This window comes from Pholcus phalangioides, unplaced genomic scaffold (assembly GCF_987345545.1).
Source record: "Pholcus phalangioides strain wild (caught in Gottingen) unplaced genomic scaffold, Ppha-v1.0 ptg000020l_1, whole genome shotgun sequence".
Classification (NCBI taxonomy): domain Eukaryota; kingdom Metazoa; phylum Arthropoda; class Arachnida; order Araneae; family Pholcidae; genus Pholcus; species Pholcus phalangioides.
The window spans coordinates 7,564,270-7,587,556 of NW_028301613.1; the positions used below are offsets into that span (position 1 = coordinate 7,564,270).

A 23,287-nucleotide genomic window follows, 5' to 3' on the forward strand; every position below is an offset into this window, starting at 1 on the left:
CGGATAACACGTCACTCCGCTTACCGGGTCACTTTTTGGAAGTCCCAGTTGTCCTCAGGCAGGAATCGGTACAGCTATGTCTTACTCCGTTTAACGAGTCACCCCGCTTACTAAGTCATATTTTTGCTCTGCCAAGAGTGACTCATTAACGAGGTTTGACTGTATATACACGGACACGTAGGAAATAACATCTTGACTCTGCAAGAAACGAAAGCCTTTTCTCTTTTGAACAGCGAAAGAGAGGTAAAGATAAGGCGCGCTCTCACGAAAACGATGTGTTGGCAGATTTTATGATATTGCAGCGCCAACACCTACGTTCACTCACCGACAGCGTTGCCACAGTACTTTCGTTTGCAGCTCCGTAAATGAAATGTCATGTCTGCTTTTTCAGTATTACTATAGAGTGCGCTATTATCCCGTACGCTACAGCTGTCAGAGCGGTAGCACGCTGGAATAATTTCACAGAGCTGGCGTCCGCGCCTTTTATTCACTGTGACGCAGATTTTGCATACGGTTTCTTCTTCTTCCCGAGGTTACATTTCATGCATAGTTTCTTTTTTCTCCCTATAAATTTCAACAGGAAGGCCCGTTTTAACGTATGCGGAGCGGCCGTTTCGAAACATGCTAGAGCGTTCGCGTTTCATGTTAGAAAAATTGATAGCAGATGGCAACACTACTATGCAGAAACAAATTTCACAGGAGATTCACTACACGCACATTCCAGCAGGTACCAATTCGTTAGAAGTTCCGCAGAGGAACATGGACGAGGTGCATATCTGGTTTAGTAATAGTAGTACGCATTCAGTGAATTAAATGAATTTTTATTATAAAGAAATTTAAGAATTCGATTCGAATTTGCCGCCATGCTGCTGCTCTCCCTCAATGTTTCCTGGTATAGCGGCTAATGCGTGGCAATACAATAAGGATAGAGAGTTTCGTTTACTTAGGATAGCCATGTCGAATGAATGTTCAGAATGAAAACATAGATTCAGTTACCCGCATTTTCTATCACTAAGAAATTAAGTGAATTAGCGAAAAATTAATCGTGTAGGAGTGGGCCGCCATGTGGGGAAATAAAACAATGAAAAGCAAAGGGGGGGGGAAACGTCAACATCATGCAGCCAACTCACATGAACGCAGTGTGCCTTGCTATGACTCACCGTTTCCAGTGCGGGCCCTACTTAACAACAGGGTTTTCCATAGAAGTGACAACGCTTTACCTTTTCTTCTCCAAGCATCAAAGGACAAGGTCAAACACAATTGATGACAGATTTTTTCCATTTCTTTGCAAAAAAAAATAGAAGCGAGAGGTTACTTCGGTCATTGTGATGGATTGAATAATATTTACAGGTCGTTACTTTGGATAAAATTAACAGAACAGAAACCGAAAAAAAATTGGGCCTGTGCTAACGGTCGTTATAACATACGGTTGTTATAATGAGCGTCTATTGTATTTAGGAATATACAAGGTAGATACTATCGACTGCCCAATAATTACACACGTGATTCCTTGTAGAAAACTTATATTGAAAAGTGTTCTCGGTTTTAGGGTCGGACGAATATAAAGGAATTTATAATGTTTTGAAATTTTGTGACGTGCCAGTTTTCTAACAGTCAGTTGAGCGCAAAGCCTGCAACGAAAAAGAAAAATCCCCTTTTGCAGCAGGTTGCAGCAAATTGAAAATGAACTGAAGTATTCAATCCCGTTAGAAGCGAAGTTCAGTTATTTTCTCTCACAACTGGCGCTTTTTCCTCTTCCTATAAAGTAATGTTAACCTTGTTATCACGTGTTAGCTTCTCGCCCCAGATATGTAAAGTGTTATTCAAACAAGATCTATTAATCAACGCTCTTTTTGCCAAAATTCTGGAATTTTGTTGATTGCTCTCGGAGTTAAAGCTTGATATCAGCTTGAAAAATTCCAAGTTACGTTTGGGCACACATTCGGTTAATTTGGTTGGATTCGAAAGTGACGCCATCAATTTTTATAACAACATTTTTCCTCGTAGAACAGTGTGATTAGAGCTTTTATTAGCACCTTTTTATAAAAAAAAACAAATCTCTATTAGAATATTATTTCAGTCTATTGACATTCCGTTTTATACAGCGTTCAATGTAATACATCTCTGTTTATTTATATTTTGCCAGTCCGCAAATTATTAATTTTTCCCCCCACAGATTACAAAATATTTACCCTTGTCCCCTATTTATTATTTTTTTGACGGTCTGCAAGTCATTTCTTCATTTACCTTTTTAACGGGCTGCAAATTATTTTCCATTTATATGTTTAATATCGGTTTGCAAACTGTTTTCCCATAACAGTTGAATTTTTGCCAGTCTGAAAATTAGTTTCCATAATTGTTTATTTTTTCGCTCTAGTCCACGTATTATTTCTTCATTTATTTTTGGCCAGTCTGTAAATTACTTTGTCTATTTATTTTTTTTGCCGGTCTGCAAATTATTTCTTATTCTTTTTTCACGGTCTGAAAATTATCAAATTTAACAGTGTTGTCAAATTTAACAAAATTATTAACTTTAATTGTGCATTATTCAACAGTCTGCAAAATATTTTGCCAGTCTGTAAATTATTTCTCCTACTTATTTTTTTCACGGTCTGAAAATTATCGACTGTGCATTTTTTGCCGGTCTGCAAATTATTTCTTTTTTTTTCACAGTTTGAGAATTTTCAACTTTAACAGTGCATTTTTTTGCTGGTCTGCAAATTATTTCTCCTACTTATTTTTTTTCAGTCTGAAAATTATCAACTTTAATAGTGCATTATTCAACAGTCTGCAAAACATTTCTTATATTTATTTTTTTTTACTGGTCCGCACATTATTTATTTTTTGACAGTCTCAAAATCATTTACTTTGAGTATTTTTTTTGCTAATCTGTAAATAAATTTTCATAGCTGTTCATCTTCACCAGTCTGCAAAATATATTTCTATTTCAAAATTATTAACTTTAATTGTGAATTTTTTTGTCAATCTGCGAATCATTATCCATAATTGTTCATTTGTTGCCGGTCTGCAAATTATTTCTTATTTTTTTTTTTTGGCAGTCCACAAAACATTGGTTATTCTACTTTTTCGAAGTCTGCAAATGATTTTGTCTATTTATTTCTTTTGCTGATCCACAAATTTTGTTGATTTTTTGCCGGTCTGCAAATTATTTTTGTTTATTTTTCGCTGGTGTGTAAATGATTTTCAACACGTATACAAATTTTTGCCAGTCTGCAAAATATTTCTCATATTCATATTTATTTCAATATATTTGTTCACTTTTTCATGAGAACGGCACTCATTAATTCTACGATGTTCAAATATATATATATATATATTTTTTTTAACCTATACATTTGAAAGAAAAAAAGTTCTATTCAAAATCATTTGACATTAAACCAGATTTTTTTCGCTATGAAGTTCCACATTCGGAACTATCAAGTTCCTTGGAATGGTTTAGCTTGTGTTTATCGGCCTTGTATTTCTCGGCGAACGACTTGCCACAGATTTCGCAAATGTAAGGTTTCTCCCCAGTGTGCATTTTCATGTGCCTGATCAATGCAGAAGATGCGGCAAATGACCTGTTGCAGACCTCGCAACCGAAGGGTTTCTCGCCAGTATGGGTCAGCCTGTGTTTGACCAGATGGCAGTTCTGGGAGAACGACTTGTCGCAGATCTCGCACACGTGCAGTCTCTCCCCGACGTGTTTCAGCCTGACGTGCTTTATGAGATGATGCTTGTGACCGAAAACTTTCCCGCAAACTTCACAAACTGGTTTCTTATCTTTTATCCCGTCGTGGATGCCCATGTGCTTCTCAAGGTTTTTCGAATACTTGAACCTGCGGGGACACGTCTTGCATCTGTACGGTCTCTCCCTGGGGTCCTTCAGATGCAACTCGCCGGCTTCAGCCGTTGAGTCCATGGACTGATGAACGAGATGCTTCAACTTGCCGTGCACTCGTTTCTTGTGTTGGAACAAGCTGCTAGAGAAACGGTACGACTTGTCACAGGCATCACATTTGAATGACCTCTCGTTGGTGTGGACAATCAGGTGCTGGATCAGCACACTCTGCCTACAGAACGTTTTGTTACAGACCTTACAGGTGTGGCCGATCCGTATCCTGCGGACTTTCCTCTCGCCGCCACTGTGATGCATTTTCTTATGTCTGACCAACGAAGTGGATTGCGTGTACGAATTGTTACAGATCTCACACGTGTAAGGTTTCTCGCCCGCATGGCCCTTCCTGTGTACAGTTAGGTGACTGTTCGTGCGAAAGAGTTTCTTACAGATGTCGCATTCGTACGGTTTGAGTTTCTCACCGGTGTGCGTTGTCATATGTGCTGATAAGAACCATTTACTGGGGAATACTTCGCCGCAGACACACCTGTGCTCAGTTTTTACTTCATTGCAAACCACCTTGATTTCGCTCCTTCTTCTTCTTCGTCGCTTGGTGGGATTTTCCCGAGCGTGGACCTTCGAGTGCACCAATAGCTGCCACCGCTTTTTGAATGCCTTGCCGCAGCGCTCACACTTATTGCTGCTGTTCGATTTCTCCTGTTGAGCTTCAAGGAACATTGAACTAGTTCCACTGCTGTCTTTCTCTTGGAGTTTGCTATCATTAGCACTTGTTCGAACGTGCCTTCGGAACACCACAACATATGGAACGAGTGATGGTGCTGAATGTACATCCGCCTTGTGATGGAGTGTTGCTACAGGTTTTATATCAGGCAGAACTGACACCACAGGTTTTATATCTGGTAGAACCGACACCACGGGTTTTACATCTGGCAGAACCGAGACCACAGGTTTTATATCCGGCAGAACCGAGACCACAGGTTTTATATCCGGCAGAACCGAGACCACAGGTTTTATATCCGGCAGAATTGAGATGAGTGGAGATAAAGCAGTTTCCGCCATGCTGCAAAAGAATCAGAGAAAAGAATTATTTAGGCGAAAACTTAATGAAATAGGAATCTATATGTTCAAAAATTTCTTTGAAGATCAGTGAGAAAGGGGGGTCGGGTTCAAATGGTGTTACATTTAAGTGTTATTTCGATGTTCCTCCGAATCCTGTAATTGGGGGTATAACTATGCAAGCCAAGGGTGCTCAACCTCTTGAAGAATGGGGATCAGATCGTTGGTTTGAAAATGTGTCTTCACTTACCAAGTCATTCAAGTGACTTGAAAATGTGCCACAGGTCACTTAAGTGATGTGGAGCTGCACTGCGGGTTTCAAGGAACATTTCCATTGGTCCACTCAGACTGTCTACAACAGAATAGATAAATTATTTATCTCATGTTTTGGCTCTTCAGAGGGGTGGTACCGTGAGGCAGTGGCACAGTTTCAGATAACTCAAGTGACTCGCTGTGCAGTTCCACATCACTTGAATGATCTGTAGGCCTAAATAGGCCATGGGTCACTCGAGGTCTGGGAATGTGCAGTGGGCCACTTGAGCGATGTGGAACTGCACCACAGGTAACACAAGTGACCTGCAAATGTTGTGTTTAATTTTTACGCATTAGATAGACGTTTACACTGGTTGGGACATGGCTCAGTTACGGCGGATTGCTACGAGATGTGGTGGAATGCAGGATTGAAAATCAAAAGGCCCGGGATCAGCTGGATCCCAACGCTAAAGATGCGTTGCCCAAGATAAAGATGAGTGGCGGCTGCTCAATATGGGGCGAACCAGTCTTAGGATCGATGTACCATTGATGATGATTGACATTTGAGGTCGCGAGCAGCATCAGATAAATTGGACGACCCACATTTGACCCGCAGGCTATGGGTTGAGAATTTATGAGTCAGAGAATGAATTTTCATCCATGAAAAAATGGGTCGTGATAGCCCAGGTCGATAAGATACTCGCCTAAAGTAGCAAAGGATGTTTAGAAGTGTCATGAGTTCGATACCCAGTTCGATCCTTGTCAAAAAACTTTCCTGACAAAAGGGTACAACAGAAATGGTGACATGACAGCAGAAAAAATTGCTACCTAAGGGAGTCCCCCCCTCGAGGGGTTAGCGTACCAACCTCTCGATGACTATTAAAAACAAGCCTGCCGTTCCGAATCACCAATAAATTGTAGATTCCGGTCTAATTAGCCCTCGACGGGAAGAAAATTGCCACCGTGGTGAGACAAAAATGATCAAATAACCATGAAAAAATGGAGCAGCCATAACCCCTTTTTTCAGCTGCAACTAGGGAGGAGTAGGCAGGTCTCGTGCCCCGGGCGCTGGACCCAAGGGGGCATAAATTTAATTCTGAAACCTCGCCTTTAACATTACAAGGAAGGGGCATCAAATACATGCTTGCCCCGGGTGACCAAGCATCTACTTGCGGCCCTGGGAGGCAGACACCCCATCGGCTGCAAATAAAGCTGAGGCAGATAGCTCCTGCTCCAAATGGAGCCGAGACACACGTATGTATTCAGTTTCGAATTGAGTGGAGGCTCACATCATCAGCTTTGAATGAAGCCGAGGCAGACATTCACAGCTACGAATAAATCCGAGGCAGACACCATCAGCTGTGGTAGTGGAGGCAGACATCATTAGATTCGTTGAATCGTCCCGCATTTTACGGGACAGATGAAATTTTGCCCGATTTTTTTTGGCTCTTGGGAGGGTATGATCCGCGCATGAGTGAGAACAGGTACAGACCCGTAAATGCGGGCCTTACACCAAACTTCTTTTACGTGCGGTTTTTCTTCCGCGGGTCTTATCAAGAAAATTGCGGGAAAAAAGAAAAGACAAAAAGTTACTAATGTGTGTGTGTGTCAATACCTTCGATAAAAATCTAGCAGATGTTTCCCGACAAAATGTCTTTGCGGCACACTAATAATTTCTCTTTATTATTAGTTTGTGGCATCGATCCGTGCTCTTTAAAATCTGAAACCACTCTTTCAATCAAACCCCAGAGTGCAATGCAAATTAACTGAGCCTTTGGACGAATCACGCTCGAAAGCAGACGATACAATACAAATCAGCGCCCTCTTTTGCCTGCCACACGCTTCAGGACGAATTTCGGGAAGATGAATCAACGTCCTCCTGATTCATGAAAAAAATGAATTTTTTTAGGATACGTAAAATTTCAGGACGAAAGCACACGATCGACATCGCGTCGAGAAGTAACGGACGCCTTTGACTTCAATGTTTGGATCAAAACACTGAGCTGAAAAAAATTTGCAGAAAAAATTTCAGCGCATAATATGTATTATATATATTGCTGACTATAGATATTTATTTGTAAAATTTTGGCATGTTTGACTAGGAAGACCATATTTCCTCGAGAGAAATACGGGGAATTGGGATTCTAAAAACGGGAAAATACGGGACATCACCAATTATTGCCAAAAATGACGCCAAATCCGAACAAAGTTGCCAAATGTTGTTGAAATTACGGAAAAATCACAATGGCAGGAAATGAAGCATGACTGCAAATTGCAGTGCGTTAAAATGAATTCCACGTTAAACAAAACGTTCTACAAAACAAATGTGGGAGATTAATATTCTCATTTGTAGTCGTAATCATCACAATATAATTTATGAGTTGAAAAAAATAATTTTAATCTTCGACTTCAATAAAGAATAAAAATTCAAGTAGGCTTCGTGCAAATTACGGGAAAAACCGGGACACTTTTGCTGAAAAGTCGGGACAGCCAAAAAAACAGAAAATACCGGGACTGTCCTGGGAAATAAGGGACGTATGGTCACCCTATGTTTGACGTTCTTTCATTAAATGTATTTAATGTAATCTGTGATACAGCTGACCATATTTTTGCGACGAAAAATACAGGACACTATCTGGAGACATGCCAACTGTCGACAAATTTGGACGAGTTGATTCCGAAACCTAGAAATGAAGACACTGTCTGCATCTTTGACATCAATAATTATATATGTTCACAACAGATAGCGCTACTCTACCTGCAAAAACTGCTTGTTTTTGAATGGAAGGAACATAACCATAGGACAGGATTGCAACTAGATATCTTGTCAGCCGCGGCCAATAATCATTTTGGCGCCCTCGTGTTAAACTGAAGGAGCAGTTAAAGGGTGAATTCAGCGCCCTCTAGTTCCGGCGTCTGAGGCGCTAGATCCACCTGCTCCTCCCTAGTTGGGAGCACACATGCTTCCCCATATCTCCAGCAGCACAATGATATCGTACCGATCCAACGTCGGGACGTTGGATAAATACCTGCCGTCGGAAATTTTTACGTGTCCGATATCGAACAATATAGTAAAAATGTATTCACTCAATTAAACTCCGAAACATCTTTATTTTCCAGTGGATTGAATTTTTCACATGCTGCACAAGTGTGAAAAATCGAAAATGAATAGGAATTGGGCTGAAGCCCTGTCAGCACCACCCTTGTGGGGAAGTATGGGTCAGGGCATCTCGGGTGCATAGCACGACGTTTCAGGCACGTGGATGCTGACTTGAGTTTGCCAGAAATTTTGATTTCTGAATTATAATTCTAGGAGTGCTCCATGGGCGGGGATATGAGGGGCAACCCCCCCCCCCCAGCGTCAAAGGTGGAGTCGGCTGATCTAATGTATTGACATCATCATCGTGCCCCAGACTTCCACGTCTATCTCCGCCTATGGGGTGCTTGTACCAGTATTGCAAAATACTTTTAGTGACTGAGTACCTACTGTTCCCACACAACTGGAGGGGAGTCCATGATAGTGAAATCTGGTGCTGTGATTTTGTATATTAGTGTTTCAAGGTAGGTATGGGGAAGGGGGGGGGGGGGGCCAGGAATATCAATTTATTGAAATCCCATGATTTTGCTGAGACAGCAATAGGTATAACCTCCTCCCAGTACACTGCATCAGCTGCTGCTCAGCAAACAATGGTGTTGTCAAGATGGATGCTGCAGTTATTTCTAGAGCTGTTTTCAGACTGTCTTTGTACTAGTAGCATAACTGAGAGCTCCCAGTACAAAAAAGACAGTCTAGAACAGCTAAGGGGCCGTTCAAGTATTATGTCATCATCGATGGGGGGGGGGGTTCTGATATTTGATGACAAGGGGGAGGGGGATTGGATAATGCTTACGTAATCAACCACCCCCTTATGAAAATATGAGTTAGGATCAGAGGGGCAGAGCTGATGACGAAATTTTGCTGACAGGGGGGGGGGGTCAAAAATGGCTAAAAATTTGCTCACGTAATACTTGAACGGCCCCTAACTAACAATTCAGCTCTAGATAGAAACAGTAACCACAGCATTCATCTTGAAAACACCATTTTTTTGCTTAGCAACAGCTGATGCAGTGTACTATACCGGGAGGAAGTTATACCCATTGCTGTCTTAACAAAAGGCAGCTAACTGAGAGCTCCCACCTTCAAAGTGCAAATGTGCGGCAATCTCCCCATTAAAAAGTCTCGCCACCGAGAGGAACAAGCCCACAACAGTGCAGTTATTCAATCATTAACTTCACTTATAGTTAGAAAAATTTATGGCAGCACGAAACATAGCAAGCATTTCAAAGAAACAAACTTCACCTCAGGTTCACACACATACCAACATGTACCAATTTGTTAGAAGTTCCGCAAGAGGAATATGGACAAGGTGCACGTTTGATTTACTAATATAACAGAGAGCCCGCAGGACCCTGTTAGAATAGCTAGTGTCCTGCTTGGAGACAACTTGAGTCCTTGTTTTCTGCTATAATTGGTCAAAGCGTGCAAATGAATGTGAGGGAAAAAAAACAATCGCACACTGAAAACGTGCCAGTGAATGTTTTTTTTTCCAAGATGAAATATATAATGAAAAATAATTCAGAGTTTTCATAATAAATAATGAAAACTCTGACAATGAGGACAAAAATGAAAAATTAGGGGAAAGGTTTAAAATAATAATGTCAACCCTAGTTGAAATCGCTGAAAACTTTACTGCTGCTGCAAATTGCAATGGCTTAAAATATACTACATGAAAAAAAACATTGCAGTGAAATGAGAGTCTGCATTTGCCTTTTATTATCAGCGAGAGCCAACACCACACCAAAGTTAAAGACCAGCACTGGGAAAAAATCTCTCGCTAGAACAAAGATTTCCAATTTAAAATATAGTCTGTGAACAGGGCTTCTTTCTTACACGGACACACTGGGCATGTAACCAGGACCCCAAAATTAGCTGCCTTTTGTGTTTTAGACATGACCCACATGCTCTTTTCCCCTGGCTCAACAAAGACGACTACGTTTAACAAGCCCCACAAAAATTCATATTTGTCCCGACCCCGAACTTATGAGGAACAGGCCTTGCCTGTGGACCCTCTGGTTATATATAAGAACCCCTGCGGTAATACAAACTAGAGCAAAGAAAAAAGAAAACCAGACATCTGTGCGTAATTTCAACCTTTCTTATAAAAAATTTTCACAACTTTTTACACATCATTCAAACACATGCAATGTTCCGCCATACAAAACAGTCACAAACATACAACTTGCCGCAATGAACACAACACAAAACACAATGGTGTGCACACACACACTCACCATTTTGCATTCACTGAATATGTATTATTAAATTAGACACGAAACTCAGCATTCAAGAGAACTCTTAGCTCCATCCCCGCTATCCAAAAGCAAGGCACTGACACGACCGAAATTGTTCGTATGAGTGCGGACCACATGAAAAAAGTTTGAACATTTTTTTCCCCCATCTTTTTCCCTCACTTGACTAAAACTGCTGAAAATAAGGGATACCGGAGCTGGAAGGGAATTGCGTGCGAGCCCCCTGCTTTTTTTCCTAAGGGAAGGGGGGAGGGCAAGGCTGGATTAAGATGTTTGAAGGCCCTAAGCCCTTGAATGCTTTTGGTGTGCCACCCCACAGTCCCCTATAAGTATATTTTACTCGATATAATCTAAAAAAAGAAATTTTGTTTCAAAAGTAACTAATTTAAGGAAAAGTTATAATGTGAATATTTCTAAGCACAGACAATCGAAGTATTCCTTTCCCACCCACCCCTTTTTTTTTACTTGCATTCATATCATCTGTTGTTTTTTTTTTTCGAAAGTTTTCGGAATTTTTCTTTCACATTTACCAAGACAGACCTTAGATTTTTTACATGTGATCTTCACATATTCCTATGATAGATTCGTAAGATCTGTCTAGGGAATTCGTTAGTGTTAGTAGACATCCATGACCGAACCAGGATTCGAACCCAGGCCTGCAGTCAGAGCTAGTTTTTTTTTTCTTTCAAAATCTTCTCAAAACAATAAAGATATTTTACATTAGAAGAATGAAGGTGTCAGCCAGGGAAGGATATAATCGAAGTTAGGGCCGTAACTATGATTTCTGACACCCAGGGCGAACATTATTTAACCCCCCCCCCCCCCACACACACACACACAACTTGAAAATTTGATAATTTTGTATAACAGTGCTTTTCTGTTCCCCCTAAATTTAGCCGTCCAGGGCAGTTGCCCACCCCCCAGTTCCGGCCTTGACTGAAGTGTTCAAAATTTTCAACGGGATGGATTTAGGATGGAACATGAATTACTAATACACCATCAAGCAACTGTTTCTACAAGACGACACCAGTACCGATTGGTAAGCGACAATTCTAGGCTATGGTGTTGCATAGGGTTTTTCCTCTAATAGGTCGCTGTCTGTGTAAAGCGAGAAGCTATCCATACTTAGATTAAGACATAGTTTAACAAACTTTTTATCCTATCGCCTAATTCTTCAGAATTTTTTTTCCTCATCGCCCCCCAACTAAAGTGGATCCATAGGATCCTATGTTAAATCTGTAGCTTCTACACCCCCCCCCCCCCACGGACCATTCCATAACCCACTTTGGGAAACACTGGATTGACAACCATAAATATTTTTTATGGGCATTGTAATGTATTTTATCATGTATAAAGTAGAGCATCGATTATCCGAAACGATTGGGGGAATGGGGGTGTTTGGAAAACTGATATTTTTTGATAACCGATCATTCATGGGAAAAAACGGTACCAATGTCATAGGAGCAATGTGAAAACATAGAAACAGTGATATTAAACACAAAACTGCACATATTTTGCAAATTATCTCACACGTCTTACAAATAACAGAGAACTGACTAGCCTAGCTTGATATGCTCAAAATGGCCATTAAAGTAGGCCTGAAGTTTAGGAAAAGAGGTACGAAATTTTCTTTTGCTTCACTAAAAACACTAGCGGCACTTCTACATGGCATGAAAATTTGAATTTGCAGACTGGAACGCTTTCGGTTAACCAATGTTTCGGTTGATCGGTACTCGGATAATCGATGCTCTACTGCGTATAATTTTTAGTTTTCATAATTGCATTTTCATTTTTTACATTTATTTATGCCGGTCCACATATTTATCTTTTGCCGCTCCGCAAACTTATTTTTTCTCCCATTTTTCAGCAGTTTGTAAAATTTATCAACTATTCTCACTGGTCCGCAAGTAGTAAGAAGGTTGAAGAACAGTGCTCTATACAAATATACAATTTAAGATCATCAATCTTCGCTAAATTTAGCACAGGACCAGACTTGAATGACTGGCTACTGTAAAAGTTCATCAAAGCAGCAGGGCAAATGCCTCAAATGGTAAAAAACAGTACGGATGACAATGGCTTCTCTGCCTCAACAGCGACTTTGGGAATGTTTACTTTGATTACCGTGCTTTCCAAATAATGCATTCAAGGCATTTCTATCTCTTTACAAAGGCTCATCACTTCCCTCATGCTCCCAGTGTATCGAGAAAACTTGGGGCAACACGTTAAGTATTTCATTTTTGCTAGTATTTTCATATAATGACTTAAATAAGTTTTCCTTTTGATATAATGATCACTGGTTTAGCACTGGGTTTTCTAAGGAACAAGTGTGGACCCGGGTGGGGGGGGGGGGGAAGGCTATCTCCCCTCCACCCAAGAACCAGAAATACAATGGGAAATAATGTTTTGTCCTGTAAAATACGGAACATTTTTTCTTACCTTATGGATCCCTGGATCTGTGGTTGGAAGGAATGAGGGAGGGGTCATTATAACAAGCATAGACTGTATAATAATCTATGTTCACTATAGACCAGAGGTCTTCAACCTTTTTCCAGTCGCGAGCACTAACTACACCCATCATAAAAAAAAAAAAAGAGCACCATTACGGCTAGTTTTACAGGATTTCTGTGCTTGAATGCAATTTGTGTAAAGTGTTTAATTGGAATGTTGATCAGGTGCTTGCCAGCACAAAATTGGACACGAGTATCAAGTACTCTGTGTGTTTCAAGGAGCACCATGGTGCTCGCAAGCAACAGATTGAAGATGTTGTTTATTTTTCTTTCCTCCACCCCAAAACGTAGTCTTTTAACAAACAGGAAAGTTCTCGCAGAGATATTTTTTTAAGTAGTTTGCAACTTTTTCTTTCATGTATCGTTCTCTTCCTTAGAGTGATTCCGCCTGTGCTTATCTGCATTGTATTTGAGAGCGAATGACCTGCCACAAATATCGCACACGTACGGTTTCTCACCAGTATGTGTCCGCCTATGTCTGATCAGACTATTTCTCATTGAAAACGATCTGCCGCAAAGTTCGCACACATTTGACTCTTTTTTGATGTGTTGTAGACTGTCACCTGCCCTTTGACCGTCTGCTGTTACACTGCAGCTTTCCGCATGCTTCTTGAGCGTTCGAAGATACCTGAACTCACGTGAACACACATTGCATTTGTACATTTTTTCCTCATCCTTAACCATGTCTTCCTCTACCTCTTCCTTTATGTGCAACTTGTGTGCGACAGTTTCATCATCGGATCGCTTCTCATTGCTGTGCCACCGTTTCTTGTGAAGGTTGAAGTTAGACCTAAAATTGAATGTCCTGTCACAATAGTTGCACTTGAACAGTTGTTCACCAGTGTGGATATTCCTGTGCTCTTTCAAGAGTTTCGTGGTACAGAAAGTTTTGTTACAAAACTCGCAGGTCCTGTTGATCGCTCTCTTCTGAGTCGATTCTTCGACTGGAGTCGTCGGCGAGACGACAGGAGGAACTGGAAGAACGAAATTTTTCTCATCGCAGTGCAAACGTTTCTGATGTTGAGTCAGGTACTTCTTGAGGCTATACGACTTGTCACACTCGTCACATTTGTACAGTCTTTCACCGGTGTGGACAGCAATGTGCTGGATCAACATGTTGGAGGTATAAAACGTTTTGTTGCAGACCCCGCAGGCATGGGTCTTCGGTTTTGGGACTTTTTTTATGCCACTGTGATGCGTCTTTTTGTGTCTGACCACCGAGTCAAGTCTAGCGTACGCATTATTACAGATCTCGCACCTGTACGGCTTACCACCCGCGTGGGAGCTTATGTGTACGGCTAGATAGCTGCTCGAACGGAAACATTTCTTGCAGATGTCACACTCGTACAGCCTGGTCCTTCTGCCAGTGTGCTGTTTCATGTGTTGTGAAAGAAGCCACCTACTCGGAAACACTTTGCCGCAGACGCACTTGTGCTCCGGCATCCCCTTGTGGATCCCATCGCAAACGGTGTGCTTGACGCTGATCTGAGCAGTGATCTTGTCCCGGGACTTTTCTTGAGGGTGGACCTTTGCATGCACCACCAGCTGCCACCGCTTCTCAAACACCTTGCCGCAGTGCTCGCACACGTGGCTGCGTTTCTCTCTGTCGAGTCTGCTGTACGTTACCAGGGCTCTCGCCGGAGCGCTGCTGTTCTCCCGTAGTCCATTGTCATTCTGCCTACAGAGCAAAGAGGGATCAAACGATGGTGCAGGAAGAATGTTCTTGAGACGAAGTGTGGAGCTGGGCGTTATATCTGGGAGGATCATTTCTGTATCATCCATGCTGCAAAGCAATCGAAGAGAATAAATTGATTTTTTTTTTTTTTTTGAAATTCTATCTTGTTTTTCCACCATTTTATATCTAAGATCTAAAAGAAATTGAAAGCATGACTCCGTTGAAATTACAAAATCTGTTAGATTAGAATAGAGGATATACACGAGACAGATATCGTTGAAACACTCAAATCACTATTTATGGGGAGCTTAGATAGCTATAGCCGGGGTGGGGGTGGCAAGTTCAAAGGGGTCTCAAATTTGAAGGACTAGTAGTGAAAATTAATAGAGTGGGAGAAAGGTGGAAGATGTGAATCAGGTCAGTGAGCAATGAATAGAGTGACCTAGGGAGTTGGCAGGCACGTGAGTGGCCTATAGAGTGATAGACAAGGCTGGTGGGTGAACAAAATAGTGATCTAGACCATGTACAAGCATGTGAGTGATCTAGAGAGCAAGGAAGCAGGTTATGAGCGATAAAAATAATTTGCAAGCATGTGAGTGAACAAAATAGTGGCCTATAGCAGTGTTTCTCAACCACCGAGCCCTAACACTGGTCACACCGGGCCGTGAGTGGTTCACAGTTTCATTTTTCCCATTAATTTCTTGTTAGTTGTGTGTGTGACCAGACCTTTCACTTACAGAAAAGCGATTTACAGGGCTTCCAAAGGTTGAGAACCACTGGCCTAGAGCATGTTTAAGGATGTGAGTGACCAAATTAGTGCAAATCATGCAAATCACCAAGAAGTGACCTAGAGATCAGGTCGGTGTGTGATCAAATGAGTGGCATAGAGTAAGAGACTATGTCAGTGAGCGACTTGGAGAGCAAGGGATCATGTTGGAGAGTCATCAAGACAGAGCATGGGATCAAGTCAGTGAGTGATCAAAAGAGTGAAGGACCAGGTTGGTGAGTAAACTAGAGAGCAAGGGATCAGGTGGGTGAATGATCAAAAGAGTGAGTAAGGGTCCAGGTCAGTGAGTAACCTAGAAGGGATCAGGTCGGTAGGTGATCAAAAGAGTGACATAGAATACGGGACTAGGTCAGTGAGAGACCGATAGTGTGACCTTGGGAGTGTGTGAGCATGGGAATGACCTAGAGCAGGGATGGGCAAACTTTAGAAACGGGCCAGAAAAAAATATAAAATTTTCGCAGACCAATACAATTTATTATAAAAAAGCTCTATTCATTATAAAACATTTCTATACTATCACTTTAAAATCTGCTGCAAGCCAGATAGAGCCTCTGAAAGGGCTGTAGTTTGCCCATCGCTGACCTAGAGGGCGTGTAGGCATAGCAGTGATTAAAATTAGAAGAGTGACATAGAGAGAAAGTGTGAAGGACGAGGTGACTAGTGAATGGCCGAAACAGCGAATAAGAAAGTTTGAAAGCATGTGACTGCTAAAAAAATGAGTTAGGGACAGAGGTGGGGCAAATAGGTTACAGTCCAACGCAGCAAAATTTGAGGAGTGAGTGGTCAAGAAAACTAGACAAGAATAAAAGGGCAGAAATCTTTTGTGCAACCCACAGGTGGCGAAACCATAAATCCACCTCTGAGTGATGAGGGTTTGACCATGGGAAGCTGCCACATGATGTCACAAAAAAGACATTTCTTCAGTAGGAAGGGGAAAGAGAAAAAAATCCTCTAGGACTGTTAGCATGGAATTCGGAAGCCGGCTTCGACACAAACACAATTAGCCACCAATTCACTTTCGAAAAGATATACAGTGTCGATTTTTCCCCCTAGCGGAACGTGCCTCGGGTTTGTAAAACTCTAAATTTTTTTATTTTGAACAACAAGCTTTAAAATGTCTCTACTGAATAGATATACTACCTGTAGGAAATGGTCTCGTTCTCCTCAATTATTGTCTTTTGGTGCAACCTTGAGTCATGAATCTTGCACGATTTCCTCAATATATTTTCGGTTCACCTATAACATAACAAACATAAACATTTATAATAAGCAAAGCGTGAAAATGCTCAATGTCATTTTTTTACAGATCTTCTAACTGAAAAAGTGGGGGGGGGGGGGGGGGAGAGAGAGAAACGAGAAACAAATCTTAATAAAAGATAACTACAACAATGAGATCGAGATATATTCTCTACAAGTGCAGGTCACAGATCCTCACAAGAACGGGGCTTACAAGGCTCTGGGCCGGGTGAGACTCTTGTCATATTTTTGTTTTTTTCACGCTATGAATTCACTATAAAGGGTCTCCCCAAATATACCACTCAGCCAAGGGCTTACGGAAAATTCACAGACCTGAGTCAGTGAGCAAAGAATGACTGTGTGAGTCAGTAAATGATGCAGTAGTGAGCAAGCGTTTGTAAAAGTACTTAATGGTGAACAACGACACTGGAGTCAAAGAAGGTGGCCAGCATTAATTTGACACTGCATCTTCTGAAGACCAAATTGTCAGTCAAAATAGAATGAACAGAACCCAACGCTAATGCTCATCTACAAGTCTTCTGATCAGGATTCAACAATCCTGTATCACCAGAGTCCTCACTTGGCCAATAACGATCTCATTTCTGGATGTTGAGGGCCTATACCAGAATGTAATTTGACTCTCCTTTGACGTGCGGCCATCTTTGAAGCAGTTGTAACACTTCTTTATCAGTGTGGTGTTAATTTCTTCTGCTTTGAAGGTCTCTGTTAAATCTTGCGGATTGTTATTTCCACTCGGAAATCACCAAGCTTCACGCAAAATTTAAGACAGTAGTGTTATTTAAGTTTTTCCTGCCATTTTGTCAAAAACACAAATACGACGGAACTCTCACTTCTTCATTCATCTGCGGTCTGCCTGCAACTGGCAGTTTCTGCAGGCAGGGAAAAAAAAAAAATCAAGCATGTACACACACACAAGATTGCCTACATATGTGCACCAAACCACAGTTCCCTTAGCTTCATTGGTCCAAACATGAAGAAATTATGGTTGGAACAAAACGGTTTTTAACAAACCTTATATAAAGACCAAGTTGAGCACCCACAGGTGGTCTGAAACACTTCAGATGCCTCAGGCTGCATGGCCAGCATTGTGTACCATAGGCCTATATATTTAGAATCACATTCCCGCAAGTTTGGCAGTATCAGTGCCAACTTAAAAATGGTTGACACGATAATAGGTAAGTACCAAAAACTTAGACAAAGCGTGAGGAAAAAAAAGGGATTCATGAGCTGGGTTCAAGCTGGGTATATTCTTGAAGTACTAGTCTCACACGCTACTACCTGTGCTAATAACTGTTGCAGTTTACAGTTCTAGCAAAATGTTATACATCAATTTGTAAACACCTGTTGATCAGCACAAAAAAATGGCACCAATAAGCAGTAGTAACTTTCTCTGAGCACCACGTGCATGGGCATTTGGATGAATGACCTGCTCTTTAAAGACCCTGCTTATCTGGGTAGTACTTTCCCATTATAACTGTCCACATGTTTTTCGACACTGAATTGGCACATTTTGGATTGATTCTCCCCGCATGCCTTCGGTGCGATACTAGGCTTGTTGGCACGATATTCAGCAAGAACATTATCGTACAAAAATAAATGGAATTTATCAAAATATCTTGGAATGTAAAACAGCACCACTGAAATAAAAGCTGTATCAAAGATAATACACTTCTGGCTGACACTTTCATCCCCATATAATAACAGAGTTCCATTGAATCAAGCAACACCTACAACGCTGCAACAGGGATGAGTTACGCTATGGGGGAGAAAACAGTATGTATTTGAGTGAGGAGTTACGCAAATGTAATTGGGCAAGTGAAACTGACACTGAGAAAACTCGCCAGGAAAGAAGCTGAGCCAAACTGAATAGTGCGAATTTGCCAAGACAAAAAAAAAGGTGCCAAGTGGAATGTTATAACAGAAAAGTGTCATTTGGGCCCTGCGATAAGATTTGTACAATGGTTTTCAAAAGTTTGTCTATCGTAGGCATGCACTTCCAATTACATAGGCCCCAGAACATTGCTTTCTCTGAGGCCTCTAAGATGAGCAGGGGATCCAGCACTGCATGAAACCCATTATTTAAGGTTTTTATACATTAGTAGGTTCTTGCGTGAAAGTGTAAAAATAATCAAGGGGTCTAGGGGGTTGAGCTCCATAATGCGAAGGGGCACCTTTAAAAATTAAACTATTTATATAAATATTAAGTGTTACCAAAGTTCTTCTCACTTGACTGAAAATTCCATTTTTTTTTACCCTTTCATATACTCGGAATATATGCAGCCCAAGCAATCTAAAGGAGGGCAATTTACATCGCGTCGAAGAGTAATGGACGACCTTAACCGGAAAATTGTAAACATAGAAAACCGAAATAAAGATTCCTGGCAGTTGTGCAGCGAAATGAAACAAGTAAACAATGATTAAAAAAAATGAAAAATTTATTCATAGGAAAAGGAGTGATAAAGAAGTTTTGAAACCTTCATTTGTCGTCTGCTTTTTCTCAGAGTCCTCGTTTCGGACGCCTCCGTATTCACCTGAGATAGAACTGAACTTTTTATCCAGTTCAGTTCGTTGGATTCAATCACAAGGAACCGAACTGAATGAAAAATTCTGCTCTATTGTCACCAGATTAGTCGTCTCTAATTCTGAAGTTAGATGGCAGCACAGACACTACGAATCAATACATAAATTTTCCATTGATCTGGCATCGGCTTCATCTGAAGTTCATTTCGGTCATCTTATGTGCCGCAAAGAAAAACTGAAAAACCCAGTTCAGTTTGTCGACTTTGCAGGAACCGTTCTGAGCTAGAAATTTGGAACCGAATTTCATAGTCACTTGAGTGGTCTTTAATTTTGAAAATAGATGGCAGTACAAACAATATCGTGGTACAACTCTTTACAACAGCCACCAGCACCACCATTGTTATTGCCGCTGGAGCGGGAACTACTGGGAGAGGTAGATTCTAATGGCATTTTTTAATTGATCGTTTTATTGGGTATAATGAGGTTTTTTTCGATCACGTGATATTTCCCTCTTTCTTGAGGGATATACAAATTGTATCCAAGGCTACCAATATGGCGACTTCCAAGCGTGACTCATGAAAAATTGGCCATTTTATCATTAATTTCTATGAGAATCATCCTGTGCCTGTCGCTTACAGTGATGCTTTATTCAAAAAGCATTGATGCTTGGGTTGATCGAAACATAGATAGAGAAGAGGGACAATGATTCATTCTGATTGCTCTAAGGCTTAGAATCGTGTAGGGAAGACAGGCTACACCAAAGCTGCATTAAAACCTTTCAAGCGGCTTTGGGCTACACCCATTTGAGTTGTGAAACTTCTGTAAATAACTGGCGTCAAGGTGACATATCTCACGTTATTGTGTATCACGGTGGCAATGACTTAAGTCGGGTTTTCCTAAGAGCAGGTTTTCCGCGCCGTGCGCAACGTGAATCACCCAGCACGACAGGCCGTCCACTCACCAATAAGAAAAATAGTATGACTGTTTCCCTACAGAGAGCAATACGGCTCGCGACAGCGCTTTACGTCGGACGTTATTGGCTGACTGGGAGGAGTCGACTGCGTCTTGCCGATGTTCTCTTCACTCTTGTGTGTTTTCTTTCCCTCCCCTTCAAACCGGAGCATGCAGACGACAGAGTAGCTGATGACAAGGCCATATACTATAATATTAAGACGCCTTCATATACGTATTAAGGTGTATTAATACGTATATGGTGTATACGTATATGGTGTATTAAGGAGTTCTATATAATATAGCCCCCTGATCTGATGCGTCACGCTAGGAAAACACAAACACGTTTCTGCCGGCGCGAAATGGTCTAATTCGGTTCACGCCGCGCTAAAAATCTATTCCTAGGAAAACCTTGCTTTACCTGCCTTCCAGGGCTTCAGTGAAGGGGACCTCGAGATAAGCCCGACTTTTTTCAGAAGAAAACTACATCACTGTTTACCGTGCATACGTCCCGTTTTTAAAATATGTTTCTTTTTTTTTTTGTTCCAGAATTATTTTACCATTGTTAATAATGCAATATATATAATCCTCGGAACAGCACTTATTTTTGTGAGCCATTGTCACTTATCCTGTAAAGAATAAAAATAACCTCGTAATATAAATAAGAAATTTTTTCAAAAAGTGTTTCTGGTAACCCTCCAGGGACTGGACAAATGAGAAGCCGAATTTTTCCTTTGTTTTCATTTGACTGATGTGGAACAAATTCTGGGTGAGGGCATTCCTCCTTAGACTGGGATCTTTTGTGGGTCCCTCAGTCAGACTTCTCGCGGGCTCTTCTGTAATCAATTTATACTGTGAAAAAGGCAAAAAATTATGAAATTGTTCCGGGTCGTCAGCCCTACCCTTGGCTGAGGGAACCAAAATGCACACTTGCCCCTTGTGATAGAGTGCAGGGGCAGCACTTGGCCATACGACCCATTGCGGCCGCAAGAGGCACCGCTCAAGAGGGGTGCTAAATCCAGGGTGAATGAAGAAAAAAGTTACGTAGGTCAAAAAAAAATCAAAGAATGCTTTGTCTGTTCTGGAGGGGCACAAAATCCGAGATGAAAAGGGGAATTTTTTTTTTTGTTAAGAATTGTTTGGATAAGTTGTGAGGGAAGTGCATCTACCCGAAGGGTAGGGCTGACAGGGCTCCAGCTTGGGGGCCCGGGACTAAATCCTTAATTTTTTTTCACACTATAAATTAATTAGAAGGGGAACCTTATGGAAAATCTGGCTTGGGCTCCTCAAAAGATTCCAACCCAGGGACCCCGACGCAGGATGTACCCAACTTGGACAATGGGGGGGGGGGGTGTGCGCAGGAGGCACAAAAGTTCTGCACCGGTACAGGTTTTGTCTCGAGCCGTCCCGATAGCTTACATTCTTGTTTCTGGTAATACAGTCAGAGGCCCTGTCTAGTTTCCTCAACGTTTCCATTGTGAAAGTGCGACTCAAAAAGCATGATGTCATATGAATTTATAATGTGTTAAAATTTAGGGTCTTAACTAAACGTCTACGCTGCCGCCCCTTACAACCTGCTGCACCCCTTGCACCATTGCTTAAGTCACCCCTGGCACAAGCAACTCCAGCAGCAAATGACTAACACACAATCTGGATTTGAATAACAAATGACTAGCATGCATACCCAATTCCAACATGTAACTAGTAAACATACACAAATGCAGTTTTGGCGTAAATACTTGTGGAAACCGGTGGTGGCATCATCTACAATGAGTGTTTAGCCGTCGTCTTATAACCTGTGCACCATCATTCCCGTCATCAGGGAGAGACCCATTTTTTACGGGATTGGAAACCCTATCTCCATTACCCGAAATTTCCCTGGAGAAATGCTGAGGTACAAAAAAAAAGTAATTTCTGACTTATTTTTCAAACCGTTGATTACTTTTTCTCTTATTGATCAATTCGTTATACTTATTGACCCTCCCCCTTATATAAAAATACCTTAAGAGTACATGATTTATATATTAAATAAATTTATCCGATATTTGAAATATTTTTTTTTTAAATCTCATGTTCATTTTTTCCCCCCTTTTTGTTCTTTTACAGAAACATCATGTGCCTTGGGAAGAAGGAAGGACGGCTACTTGTTTTGATAATAGGATATTTTTATCCGCAAATCACGCTGTCAGAAACTAAGGCAATAAAACTGATGCCAGATATGCTTGACTGGGTTTTCCTCTTCAGGTGACCGGAGACATCCCCTCTGGACATCTTTTTCTGGCCCGTCATTTGGGGCATCCCCCCCCCCAGGCTTTGAAAAATGTACTAGAAACATGGGCGGAGATACGCCCCCCCCCCCCCCATCGTCAAAGGTGGAGTCGACTGATCTAATGCATATATGAATTGAAATCATCTTGCCTCCCCAGCAATAATGACTGTGCCACCCCAGACTTCCAAGTCTATCTCCGCCTATGACTAGAAATTGTGTATATATATACATACATTGAGTATATGTTCTTTGTCCCCTCCCTGGAAAAAGTTGAAATGACGAACGCCTGACAATCTTCTTCACAGGGATGGAGACCAGACATCCATCTGGACATCTTCAGGTGGCTGGAGACATCTCATCTGGACATCATACTCTTCTTCATGGAGCCAGAAACATCCCTTCTGGACATCTTCATGGGGCTGGAGGCAGGACATCTATCTGGACATCATGTTTTTCAAGGGGACCGGAGACATCTCATTTGGACATCATCTTCATAGGGCTGGATGTACGAGACATCCACCTAGCCATCATTGTCTTCTTCATGGGGGGCCAGATATATCTCACCTGGACATCTTTATGGGGGCTGGAGACATCCCATCTGTACATCATGTACAGAATATATAAAAGATTGATAAGCATAGTAAAAGGGTACTCGTGATAACATTGAGCTGTTGCGAGTTAAAAAAGAAAACCATGCAAAATACTTCAATGACAAATTATAGTAATGGGTAAATATTCATCCAGAAGCGAAATTACATAAACATGTACTACTTTAAATATTTATAAATAAATAAATATACGTAAA

The 23,287-nt window shown here is 41.3% G+C and overlaps 2 protein-coding genes across 5 annotated transcripts; both read right to left on the bottom strand.

The window, feature by feature from the left end:
- Positions 1–3,239: 3,239 nt before the first annotated feature.
- Positions 3,240–13,049, bottom strand: LOC149070896 (uncharacterized). Of its 2 annotated transcripts, none has more exons than XM_089248413.1 (2): positions 12,953–13,049; positions 3,240–4,919 (listed from the first exon to the last, which is right to left on the bottom strand). In XM_089248413.1, the coding sequence occupies exon 2, from the start codon at positions 4,916–4,918 to the stop codon at positions 3,413–3,415; it is 1,506 nt and encodes a 501-aa protein (XP_089104539.1). In that variant the 5' UTR covers position 4,919; positions 12,953–13,049; the 3' UTR covers positions 3,240–3,412. The 2 variants fall into 2 exon arrangements, with proteins under 2 accessions (XP_089104539.1, XP_089104538.1); XM_089248412.1 differs by lacking the exon at positions 12,953–13,049 and adding an exon at positions 6,783–7,143.
- Positions 13,050–13,372: 323 nt separating this feature from the next.
- On the bottom strand, positions 13,373–19,250 carry LOC149070897 (zinc finger Y-chromosomal protein-like). 3 transcript variants are annotated; one of them, XM_089248416.1, is made up of 3 exons: positions 19,217–19,250; positions 16,626–16,721; positions 13,373–14,806 (listed from the first exon to the last, which is right to left on the bottom strand). In XM_089248416.1, the coding sequence occupies exon 3, from the start codon at positions 14,803–14,805 to the stop codon at positions 13,378–13,380; it is 1,428 nt and encodes a 475-aa protein (XP_089104542.1). In that variant the 5' UTR covers position 14,806; positions 16,626–16,721; positions 19,217–19,250; the 3' UTR covers positions 13,373–13,377. The 3 variants fall into 3 exon arrangements, with proteins under 3 accessions (XP_089104542.1, XP_089104540.1, XP_089104541.1); XM_089248414.1 differs by lacking the exon at positions 19,217–19,250 and adding an exon at positions 18,969–19,079; XM_089248415.1 differs by lacking the exon at positions 19,217–19,250 and adding an exon at positions 18,954–19,067.
- Between the last annotated feature and the right edge of the window lie 4,037 nt (positions 19,251–23,287).